This window comes from Nicotiana tomentosiformis, chromosome 7 (genome assembly GCF_000390325.3).
Source record: "Nicotiana tomentosiformis chromosome 7, ASM39032v3, whole genome shotgun sequence".
Taxonomy (NCBI): domain Eukaryota; kingdom Viridiplantae; phylum Streptophyta; class Magnoliopsida; order Solanales; family Solanaceae; genus Nicotiana; species Nicotiana tomentosiformis.
In genome coordinates, this window is record NC_090818.1 from 92237573 (window position 1) to 92250988 (window position 13416).

At 37.5% G+C, this 13416-nt stretch overlaps 1 protein-coding gene across 1 annotated transcript; it reads right to left on the reverse strand.

Annotated features, from left to right (window-relative positions):
* Nucleotides 1–782: 782 nt before the first annotated feature.
* LOC104091747 (small ribosomal subunit protein eS4-like) lies at nucleotides 783–3383 on the reverse strand. The gene is made up of 5 exons (XM_009597148.4): nucleotides 3256–3383; nucleotides 2720–2797; nucleotides 2455–2635; nucleotides 1540–1637; nucleotides 783–1419 (listed from the first exon to the last, which is right to left on the reverse strand). Exons 1-5 carry the CDS (start codon nucleotides 3256–3258, stop codon nucleotides 985–987), a joined length of 795 nt encoding a protein of 264 aa, XP_009595443.1. The 5' UTR covers nucleotides 3259–3383; the 3' UTR covers nucleotides 783–984.
* Between the last annotated feature and the right edge of the window lie 10033 nt (nucleotides 3384–13416).

The window sequence follows — 13416 nt, forward strand, 5'->3', positions numbered from 1 at the left end:
AAATAGACCTCCAAAACGATGACATCACATAGCATGTGAGGACCCCAACGTCTTGTCCAATAGAGCAAATATGTATACATACAAGGTAATGAGGCAAAATATAGTTAGTGCACATACATCAAATGCCAAAAATAGCCCTTGATCCGCAAGTTGTCAAGACAACGGCCAGCTGCTTCCCAAACTACTATATATATCAGAAAATTAGTATCAAGTACTTCTTCGTTCACTTTTACTAACACGTTTTGATTTTTCACGCCCCTTAAAAAATAATAAATAAAGTGTATAATTTACCATGATACCCATATTAATTGATGCGTATTTTATTGAATTTGAGAAAATTAGTTGAAATGAGTAATAAATACTATGGGTATATAGCATGAAAAACAAAATTATCAATCTCTTGATATGCAAAGTGACAAGTAAAAATAAAAATCTATTTTTAGTATACATACCAAGTAAAAGTGGACGGAGGGAGTATAAACGAGAGCAAATATAGAAACTGCAACAAGAAAATTTTAACCACTAACATAATTATCAAAAGTAAAGTTGATGTCCACTAAGCCAACTCAAGCAAAAGGGGAGATTCAACTTAAAATATAACAATTGGATTGGATGCAGATTCAGTAGCACTCTAAGCATCTGACAAGCAAAGGAAAATAAAGTTAAATGCTAAATTTTTCAGTTACCAAATCTCGAGTTTGGTTGTACTGTAGTAGCCAGAAACTACCAATCAAGTCAATGCAGCATTATTAGTCAGGAGCTTAAAAGCATTAGCACTAAAATTAAACTGTAGAAACTAATTAAATTATCATAAAGACACAGTTTTAATCTATTTAAAATATGCCAAGAGAACAAGTACAATATAAAAGGCGCATAATAAAAATGGCATCACTAAGCAAATAGAAACATCGAGTCCAAAACTGTAAAACATAAGTTTTCCATACTTGAAGAGTAAGGAAATGAAGAAATGAGCAACGAGGGTATTCAGGCAGTGGTAGCTGATTGAGCAGCAAGCCTCTTCCGTGCCTCCTCAATGATGGACAACTTGATACCTTTTCCTTTAGGTAGAGACACCCATGGCTTTGTACCTTTGCCAAGGGTGAAAACATTTCCCAAACGAGTAGCAAATTCATGGCCTAGGGCATCCTGAATGTGAACGGTCTCAAAGCTACCCTTATGCTTCTCCCTGTTCTTAATAACACCAACACGTCCCCTGTTTCTACCACCAGTTACCATCACAACATTTCCAACATCAAACTTGATGAAGTCAACAATCTTATTGGACTCCAAGTCCAGCTTGATGGTATCATTGGCCTTGATGAGAGGATCGGGGTAGCGAATTGTTCTACCATCATAAGTATTAAGGTAAGGAATCCCCTTAGTACCAAACTGAATAGATCGGACCTTGCAAAGCTTAAACTGCCCAAATAAAGAAGTCCAGAGTATGTCACTCAAAACAGAATGAGACACACACTTACACTATTAATGTCAAACAACAACATCTTAAATTTCACAGCATAACAATACATGGAAACCCACCTTGGCTTCCTCATCCCTGATAGCGTGAAGACGGAATCGTCCCTTTGTGTCATAAAGGAGACGAAAGTTCTCATTAGTCTTTGGAATTGAGACAACATCTGTATTTCAAAACATTATCATTATTACTATGCCAATGAACTGAAACAAATGGAGGGCTTTTAAATGAAAGTGTAGACGGTCAAAACCGTATTTGCCCTTCGTATGACTAATCGAGATTGGAACGTGGTGGTCCGAGATTTATCATTGTAATATCGAACCATAATGCGAAGTTAGGTTGTCGAGCTTGTGCCCCAGAGATCGATATCGGCCAAGACTGAGCTCGAGACCTAGAGACCGATCAAGATCGAAATCGGCCTAAATCGAGATCGGGCAAATAGACACCGGCCAAGATCGAGATCAAGCCATAAAACAAAAAAGCAGTTATAGCCGCAATTGTGGGAGAATCTCGGCGGAAATCACGACGCAAATCAAGGAGAAACTAATTAATTATTCTATTATGGGATCCCCACTATGTATTTTTAATTATATCCAAAATAGGATTTCCCCACTATATTAAGGGCTATTATAATTTGTAGAAAGGAGGCAGATTCATAGAATATAAAGCAACAACTATCTTACTTCTGTTTTGGGATTTTCAGCCATATTGTTCTTCTATTAGTTGTTCTTCATTCAATTTGAAAGTGATAAAACTAGAAGGCTTTGGCTAACTAATTCATTCGGTTTGCATTCATTTCTTTTACAGCTAATTTAGATACTCATTTATTTATCTTTCCCAATTTGTATCAAGTTATACCACGTATCCTTAAATATCCGCATAAATTCAATTGACTATCCGTTTTTCGGGTAAACAGAAAGCAATCTTTAACAAGGTTTCCGGAATAATACGTAAAAAGACTTAAGAGGAAGTGCACATACCCATGAAACCAGCTGGGTAAGTCTTATCTGTCCTCACTTTTGCATCAACCATAACCTGTCGTTGCATCAGAATTGCAATCACCTCACGGTATGTGAGAGCATACTTCAACCTGTTTCGCAAGATAATGATGAGCGGCAAACACTCCCTTGATTTGTGTGGACCAGAGGAAGGCTTGGGAGCCTGTAGAACAAAAACAGACAAGTTGTAAGTCAAAGCAGGCAGCAAGAAACTATCTATAATTATGAACAAGGACAATTTACTTACAAAGGCTCCACCAAGCTTGTCGAGCATCCAATGCTTAGGCGCATTGAGCCTCTTCAAATGTTTCTTCAACCCTCTAGCCTGTACATAAATATAAAAACCCAAATGTCAGACACATGTCTCAGGCAATATGACTGGTCAGACACATAATAAAGTGACAGTGGGCAGGTACTACAACGACATTCTTCAAACTAAAAGAAAGGGCAGCCAAATTTCCAAGCAAATCAGCAGACAAGTTCAGTAAGCATATAAATCTAGGTTGTAAACAAGAAAATGAAATAAAATTACATAAAACCAACATTTTTAGCTGTTGCAAAACACATGATTACCTGCTTCAGATCATATATCAGGCTCCAAAGACAGGATGAAAATAAAAAGTTTTATTTATCTTCTACCCAGCGAAGCATTAAACAAATGAAAGCATATATGTTTAGATCTAGAACGGAATCCTCATCTAACGAAGAGATACAGAGCTACAACGAAGCATTAACTAATAAGAGAATCAACCAAATTTCTTAGTCAATTAGAGTACGACGAACCATTTTGGTCTCGAATCACCTCCCTGAGAGCTCTCGGCTTAAGTATCTTACCTGATGAAAACGCGAGAAACTTAAACCCTAATTGTCTGTTTTAAATACTTACGTCAAGCCCTAACTAAGTTGGGCTGCATTTCCATTTGGGCTCTCAAGCCGTGGGCCGCTTTATTTCTTCCGACTATTTTCAGTTATCAACTCAATCTTTAATCAAACTCTATTATATTGGCATGACTTTATGTTATCTCGACCTATTTGTTGAATTATTTACAACCTCTACCAGATCGGTATAACTTTGTGATTGTTTGATTGTTCATCAAACTCTTCCATATTGGCATGAGCTAGTATTATATGCATTCGACCTATTTGTTAAAATGTTCACAAACTCTACCGGATTGGCATGACTTTGTGATTGTTCAATTGTTCACCAAACTCTACCACATTAACATATTTATTAACCTGTATCTAGAAATTCCTTTACCTGAGCCATCCTCAATCTCGACCTTTGCAAGTCATAACTGATTCACCAGCATACCCCGAACCGAAACCAATACAATACATAACCGTGCAATCAATTCGTCGATAGTAGACTCCCCCACTTGGCTCAAAGCCATGGAATAAAACATCTGATTACTTACAATAACCATACCCCATTACTACCATAATTCCACAGTGAGATTCCACTAAATCCTTCATCCGCTCATGCAACACAAACCTTCTAGTACCTCAAATCATCTGCAAATCTCGCGTTTATCCTCGTGATGGTTAAGCCAACTTCCACAAGCGATCCAAACTCAAATTGCAACATATATTATTCATTGGTAAAAGAGAACTCTCTACAAAACATCATAGAAATCACACAACCTCAGGACACCTCGCAGGAGATAACCTATATGCTTTGCCTCAAACTGACATCTCTCTATACCATTCCACAGTCACGACTACTACGCAATCACTTAATCTTCTCGATTCTGAACTCATCAACAAGATATGAGAATCTACTTCACTCCACAATTAAACAACATGAAAGATCCCTCAACACACCCATAACTCGAGACCATACGCCAATTCAATACAGAAACAGTCACCCCATAGTCCTTGCTACATCTCAAGTAAACTCTTCTCGTCATATTTGAACAATCTGAATACATCTCGCAGTCTCATCATACTCACCACATAGTCATCCAATCACAAATTCCATTAATAGGGACACCAACGAACCTATAAGTCCAAAAGCACGTGCTCACGTAATCAAAATCTCCGTGCTCAAGCTTCCGTCAAAACCTGGCCTCAAGTCCTCCAGACTGGCCCATCATCAGCACGCCAAAATCACATCTCACATCTCAACCATGGAATCACAAGCTGCCGGTGCACAACCGATACTGAGCGCTCACATGCGCATACGAATACGTGGAAGGAATTCAAAGAGTTATGCTTCAAGCTGAATCAATGCCATACGATAAGGAAAGAAAGATGGAAAGTATATCCTAGATGTCCTGTAGCCTCTCGAAGATAGGTATGGACGCCATCATACTGATCCGCAAGACTCTACTTGACACTTGCTCATGACTTGTAGAACCTATGAACCTAGAGCTCTGATACCAACTTGTCACGGCCCAAAATCCAACTAGCCGTGATGGCACCTAACCCAACCCGCTAGGTAAGCCAATTAACAATTATCCAATTTCAATGATATTTAATAAGACAATTAAGTAAAGAAATTATCTAAATCTTATACATTTTCCAAGGACTGTTAGTACAAATCATGAGCTTCTAAGAATAGGGTTACAAAGATGAAATGAAGTAAATACATCATCTGTTAGAACATAAATACATTAACATAGTTTTATAGATCTAAGGCTACCATGAACAAGAGGCAGCTACAACCGGGACGCAGATACATATTCAAATCCAGCTCCCATCGAACACAGCAACATCAACAGCTAACATCTACACGTAAGGTACAGAAGTGTAGTATGAGTACAACCGACCCCATGTACTCAATAAATAACAAACCTAACCTTAGGTTGAAAGTAGTAACGAGCTAACACAAAGGTCGGGTCCAACATCAATATTCCACAACAGTTCATAAAAGTATAGTACAAGTAACAAAAAAGGTATCTCAGAAATAAAATGTTCAGTTCATTCACAGTTCCAGAAAAATAGGCATTGCTTTTCAAGTATCTCAGTGAATACCCAAATCTTTTACCAAAAATGCCAAAATACGAGTAAGTTTGAAAAATGTGATTTTTCCCAAAATTCCTTTCAATAACAAGTAAGATGTTTCATTTTCAGATAGCATGGGGAAAGTACATCTTTATGCCTACATATCAAGATACAGGAAAAATCATAAATGTCACCAACTCACGTGCAGCACAGACAACTCACATGCCATAATATCAATATCTGGATCCGCACAGACTACTCACGTGCTGCACAGACAACTCACGTGCTATAGTATCAATATCCTCACAAACAGGCCCCCCGGCCTCACTCAGCCATTAATCTCTCTAGTCTCACTCACAGGCTCACAATGTCATGAAACTAGCCTGACAACAATGATATGATGTATCAATAAATAACAACTGAGACTGAGATATGATATGAATGAATGAATATGACTGAGTACAAAATATCAATAAAATCAGTGAAATGACAGCAAGAAATGACCACTATGGGTCCTAGCAGTATCGTCATAAAGCCTAAACATGATATCTAGCATGATTGACAGCCCAATTACTTTATCACATGGTGAAAACATGGACAACAACAAAGTAGGACCACTATACAATGCCATGGAAACAACAGAGTCCCAATTCACATGGTGCACGCCCACACGCCCGTCACCTATATGTGCGTCACCTCAATACCAATCACATAACACGTATTTCAGGATTTCATACCCTCAGCACTAAGTTTAGAAGAGTTACTTACCTCTAACAAGCCAATACCAATGCCGAGCAAGCCAAGAGATGCTCCAAAGATGCCATCACGCGTGTAGCGACCTCCGAACGGCTCAAAACTAGCCAAAAGCAACTCAAATACATCAAGTAAAGCCCAAAGAAATAATTCCAAATGATAAAGATCGAATCCTTAATCAAAAACCAAAATCGGCCAAAAATCACACCCGGGCCCACGCCTCGTAACCCAACAAAACATACAAAATCCGACAACTCATTCAATTACGAGTCCAACCATACTAGTTTCACTCAAATCCGACTCCACTTCGATGTTCAAAACTCAAAAATTCATATTATGAAACTTTAGGCCAAAACCCCCAATTTCCTCTTTAAAATTCACAATCCAATTACCAAAAATGAAGGTAGATTCATGAAATATAACCAAAACCGAGTAGAGAACACTTACCCCAATCCTTGTGATGAAAATTGCTTCAAAAATCGCCTCAATCCGAGTCCCACATCTCAAAATATGAAGAAAGAACCAAAGCCTCGATTTTTATGGTTTCTGCCCAGCTTTTCCGCATATCCGGTTAAAATGTCACATCTGCGACCTCCGCTTCTGCAGAATAAATCTCGCCTCTGCGAAGCCCATAGAGGCCGGCCCTTCCGCATATGCGGACATTCTCCGCTTCCGTAGACGCGCATATGCGCCCTTACTTCCGCTTCTGTGGTCTTCCTCAACAGCTCACACCTCGCTTCTGCGACTCCTCTGTCGCTTCTGCGACCATCACACCTGCGCAAAGCAGGTGCGATCACACCAGAACCAACAACTTAGCAAAAATAAAAAATGTAATGAAATGATCCGAACCTCGTCCGAAACTCACCCGAGCCCCTCGGGATCCCGTCTGAACATGCCAACAAGTTCCATAACGCAATACGGACCTACTCGAGGCCTCAAAACACACATAACAACATCAAAACGATGAATCGCACCTCAATTCAAAATCTATGAACTTTGAACTTTCAAATTCTATATCTTGTGTCGAAACACATCAAATCAACCTGGAATGATCCCAAATTTTGCACACAAGTCCCGAATAACATAACGAATCTATTCAAATTTCCGGAATCACAACCCGAATCCGATATCCTCAAAGTCAACTTCTGGTCTAACTTTTGAACTTTCCAAACCTTCAAATTTTTAATTTTTGCCAACTTGTGCCGAAACCTTCTAGAAATATACAAATACAAATACGGGCATACGCCCTAGTCCAAAATCACCATACGGACCTACCAGAACCATCAAAACTCCGTTCCGGGTTCAAATTCACATAAAGTCAAACTTGGTCAACTTTCCCAATTTAAAGCTTCAACCATGAAATCCATTCTTCCAATTCGATTCCGAATAACCTGAAAATCAAAATCGACAATTCACATAAGTCATAATACATCATACGAAGCTATTCATGCCCGTAAACTACCGAGCGAAGTGCAAATGCTCAAAATGACCGGTTAGGTCGTTACAGAAGATACCGTGCCTGATAGATGGAAAGGAGAAAATAGGTGCAAAGTAGATAATTAAGGCCACGAAGATGGAAGGTTCATTAATAGTCATGAATATGGAAAGAAATCAGCATAATCCCTGATTATGCGTGATTGATTGTTATACCATCACCGTTACGAATCACCCATGTAACAAGTAATCAATGTAATAAATATTTGTAACAGACATGAATTAAATAGGGTGAAGCAGTTACAGATTGTACCCTTATATAAGTCCCCTTACCATATCATGTACCCTCATCGAGAAATTCACGAAGTTATACTATCAATTATCTTTTTTTACTATTCTCTGCTATTATAAGATCATATCTATATTATATTAAAAGGAGGGTAGTGAAGCATGAGGTTAAGCCAAGTGGCGTGTTGAGAAAATCCCACTTGGCACATTTAACACAAAATCTAAAGACAAATCTAATATATATATATATATATATATATATATATATATATATATATATATATATATATATATATATATATATATATATATATATATATAGGTCCAATCACCAATTTTCCTTCAATATTAGCTAAAAACATGGAAGTGTAAAATTAATTAAAAGTCATAATAATAAAATAATAAAAATATAGAAATACTAGATTGAGATAACTGATGACTATTTATACTTTGGGGAAAGTTAAAATATAAATTAAATAAATAAATTTACTTAAGATATTAAAGATTTGATTATTTTGAAAATTGAAAAAATTCAAGTAGCAAATTTTATTTTACATAAAATAAAAAAATTATTTATAAAGTAAGAAAATTTAAATAGTAATTAAATATATATTTAATAACTAGAATAATGAGGTTATAATAATGTTGACAAATTTGATATATTTAATATTTCTTAAAATAATGGTGAAATATTGTTGGAGCAATTAGATTTTTTTAAGATTAATATCTGAATTGAATGTTGTTAGGTTAAGTTTGAAAGTATAAGATGATTGTTAAAAATGCAATCCAATTTAGCAAATAGAAGAATACGATATATTTGAATTTGATGTGAGATTTATTTTTTTGAAATATGATAAGAAAAATCATATTTTAGAATATGAGAAATGGAGTTAAAATTACTATTGAAATAATTTTTATTTGTTATTTGTATTATATTAAAATGAGTTTGGTAAAAATTGATATTAAATTCAAACAAGCTAATAAAAAGCTATATGACTGTAACGACCCGAACAGTCGTTTTTAGTACTAATATTTTTCCTATGTTTGGAGACTTTTCATAGTTCTATTTGATGATTTATGGCTTGTGTGTGTGGTCCGTATCGATTTTCGAAAAAATGCAAGTGTGAAGTTTTAAAGAAAATGTGATTCTTGATTCTAAAAATAAATAGAGTTGACCACGTTCAACGTTTTTGGTAAATGACCTCGAAATGGTATTTTGACAATTTTGGTAAGTTCGTATGATGATTTTGGACTTGTACATATGTTTGGTTGGTGTCCCTGGTAACCCGAGCGCATTTCAGCGCATTATGTGAAAAATTAAAAAATTTAGTTTTAAACTTGAAAATATTATGTTTTGATGATCGATTTGTGATTTTAGATGTTATTTTAATGATTTGAGGTAGCGAGCGAGTTTGTATGATGTTATTACACTTGTGTGCATGTTTGGTTTGGATCCCGAGGGGCTCAGATGAGTTATGAAAAGGAAATGATAGCTGGTGTAACATTTGGTGCAGCTGGGCTCTGCTCGCAAATGCAAGCTTCGCTTTTGCGGAGTCAGGCTCACATTTGCGGAACTAGGATTGGGACTCGCGACCTCGCAAATGCGAAGTCAGGATCGCATTCGTAAGTGAAAGGGGTTTTGCTTTTGCGACTGGGAGACGGAATAGGAGGCTTCGCAAATGCTAAGTTAGGGCCGCATTTGCAATAGGAGGTGCTTCGCAATTGCGAAGGTTTTGGTCGCAAATGTGATATCAGATAGCTGGACAATTGTTCCCTTTTGCAAACATCGCAATTGCGAACAAGAGTTCTTGTTCGCAATTGTGATGTCGACAGTTGGGTAAAAGAGGGGAAAGTCGGGATTTAGCTTATTTTACACTGTTTCTCAACCCTAAACACTCAAGAGGCGATTTTGAAGAACTTTTTATCCCCAAATTCATTGGTAAGCAACTCTAATTCATTTTCCATTAATTCTCCATTACTTTTCATGAACTTTTAACATCAAACATATGGATTTCATGGTAGAAATTAGGGATTTGTGGTATAATTTAGGGATTTTAGAAAATTGAGATCCAGACCTCAAATTGAGCTCAGATTTCGAAACAAATTATATGTACGCGCTCAGAGGTGAATGGGTAATCGGGATTTGGTCTGAATATCAGATTTTGACCACATGGGCCCGTGTTGACTTCTTATTGACTTTTGGGATTTTGGCCAAGATTGAACCTTTATTGATTGTGAATGTTTTCTTTAGCATTATTTGACTTCATTAGATGATATTTGACTAGGTTTTGATCGTTTTGAGGAGTGTTTCTAAGGAAGAAGGTATTGGATTGTGAAAATTATTTCGGAATGAGGTAAGTGTCTTGCCTAACTTTGTTGGAGAAATATTTTCCTACTAATTGATATTGTTTTCTACATGCGTGGGTGACGCATACATGCGGTGACAAGCGTATATCCATGTGCCAAGGTTTTCATGCTCGGGAGGGAAAATTATATGCTTCTTTGTGCCTTTGTTGAACTTATTGATCCCTTAACCTATGCTTCATTTAATTCGATGACTAATAAACACAATTAACTGTGTTAGAAATTATGCTAGAATATATGACATCTTAAAAGGGATTTGATGTGCTATTTTTAAGACTCGTTGCATACTTAACTTGATCATGGTATCACGAACCTATGTCTATACTTGTTATTATCATGTTACTTGAGCTTCTTTATTCATAATAAGAGATGGTGATTGGGTCCTTTGTCACGACCCGAAATCCCTAACCGCGGGGCCGAGATGGCGCCTAACGTCCCCTTGCTAGGCAAGCCATACATTCTAGGAAATTCATACGCTCCGCGGACGGAGCAAAAAGTGGAGTCTTGGTCAGAGCAAGGCGCCCTATTCTATTACCAGACATAATTGGGAGAAGCTCATCCGAAACTAGAGCTAGAAACGCTTTATTTTGTTTCGTTCCCGTTCTTCATTTCCTTCTTCTCGAATCCAAGGGGGACTTCTCATATTTAGAATCTTTCTGCGGTGTGCTCCATTTACTATTCTTTCATACTTTCTTCTTTTTACCACGCGATAGTCAGCGAAGCTTGAGCGGGCACAGAGAAGGAAAGGCCAAACACTTCGGAGAAGGAAAGGCCAAACACTTCGGCCTAACGGGAATGAGCAACGACGAAATGAGAAGAGCCCTATTTAGAAAGAAGGGACGAAGGTTTTAGGCATGTAGTACATAACTAACCATTATTAGACAATTGGAAGTAGTATAATAAGAGTTAAAGCTATATAATTTCAAAATAGACATAATAATTCTAACATCGACTTGCCAAAACCCGGAATTTGGTGTCACATGTACATGAGCATACTAGAAAGTACTACAACCAATGTCTGAAGGAAATACAACTGCTCGGAATAGAATAAACAGTAAAATTAGATAAAGAAGGGGGGACTTCAGGGACTGTGATCGCCATGCAGGTCTACCTCAAGTCTCTAAATGTAGATGTGATCTAGGCAGCAACTCCACTGGAACCAACTCCAGAATCTACACAAGAAGTGCAGAAGTGTAGCATGAGTACAACCGACCTAATGTACTCTGCAAGTATTGAGCCTAACCTCAACGAGGTAGTGACGAATCTATGACTAGACACCTACTAAAGACCTATGCAGATATATATACATAAAGCATACGAACTAACATGCATGGCATTTAAAATATTAACGGGGAGGGAACATGTAAAAAGGGGGAAAGATCATGACAGTAAGTGCAAATCACCAATTAGCCTCTTTCTGAAATAAACAACAATGCAGCCAAATAATTCACAAATCTGGAAATCTAGTAAATGTAACGACCCAACCAATCATTTTGAGCATTTTTATTCTGTTTGGCTGTTTGAGGTCTTGAGTAGATTCATATGATGTATTACGACTTGTGTGAATCGTCGGATTTGGTTTTCAGGTGATTCAAGATTGATTTAGAAGAATGATTCTCAACTATGAAGCTTTAAGTTGGAAGAGTTGACCAAGTTTGACTTTAGTGTATTTGACCCCGGAATGGAGTTTTAATAGTTTTGTTAGGTTCGGATGGTGATTTTGGACATGGATGTATGCCCGGATTTGCATTTGGGTGTTTCTAGAAGGTTTCAGCACTATTTGGCAAAAGTTGAAAATTTGAAGGTTTGGAATGTTCATTAGTTTGACCGAGAGTTGACTATGATGATATCGGGTTCAAATTATTATTTTGGGAGCTGGAATGGATTCATTATGTCATTTGGAACTTGTATGCAAAATTTGAGGTCATTCCGAGTTGATTTGATATGGTTCGGCACGAGTTTTAGAAGTTGAAAGTTCAAAAATTCATTTAGTTTGATTTGAGGTACAATTTGTGCTTTTGATATTGTTATGTGTGATTTGAGGCCTCGAGTAGGCCCGTGTTATATTTTGGGACTTGTTGGTATGTTCGGACAAGGTCTCGAGGGGCTCGGGTGTGTTTCAGACGTGATACAGATCATTTGGATGGTTTTGATATTGCTGATTGCTGGTGTTTTGTTGTTATTCGCGATCGCGAAGATGAGGACGCGATCGCGAAGTGACTCCTGGAGCTGGGTGTTTACTTCTTATTCGTGTTCGCATCAGGATGAATGCGTTCACGTAGTGTTAGGACTGGTTTTCATCGCCTTCGCATATGCTTCTATGCGTTCGCGTAGTGATTGGGCAGAGCTGGGCATGATGATGGTTTCCTCTTTGCATTAGCATAGTTTTGTCAACTTTGTGCATCACGTTCGCAGGGCTTGTTGGACTCTGACCATTTTCGGAGCTCGTCAGTGCTTTCAACCTAAGGTTAGATTTGTTACTTATTAAGTACATGGGGTCGGTTGTACTCATACTAGACTTCTGCACCTCAGATTTTGGAGCTGACATTGTTGTGTATGTTCGGAGCTGGCATTGAAGATGTAGCTGCGTTCTGATCATAGTTACCTCTTGTTCTTGATAGCTTTAGATTTATAAATCTGCTTATGTATATCTCAAATAGATGATGTATTTATTTCATACCAGCTTTGTAAACTCTAAGTCTTAGAAGCTCATGATTTGTATTACTAGTCATTGGGTTGTTGTATAAAAGTTCAGCTATTTCATCATTTATTTTCTCAGTAGATCTCATTTGAATGGAATTATTTTTAATTAGCTTGCCTAGCGGGTTGGTTAGGTGCCATCACGACTAGTGGATTTTGGGTCGTGACAAGTTGGTATCAGAGCTCTAGGTTCATAGGTTCTACGAGTCATGAGCAAGTGTCTTGTAGAGTGTTGCGAATCGGTATGATAACGTTCATACCTATATTTGAGAGGTTACAGGGCATTTAGGATAAACTTCCCATCTTTCTTTCCTTATCGTGCGACATTGATTCAGCTAGAAGCATACTTCTTTGAATTTCTTCCACTCACTCATATGCGTATGTTAATGCTTGGTATCAGTTGTGCATTGATAATTTTTGATTCCAGGGATGAGGTGCGAGATGTGTTTTTTGTGTTTTGGA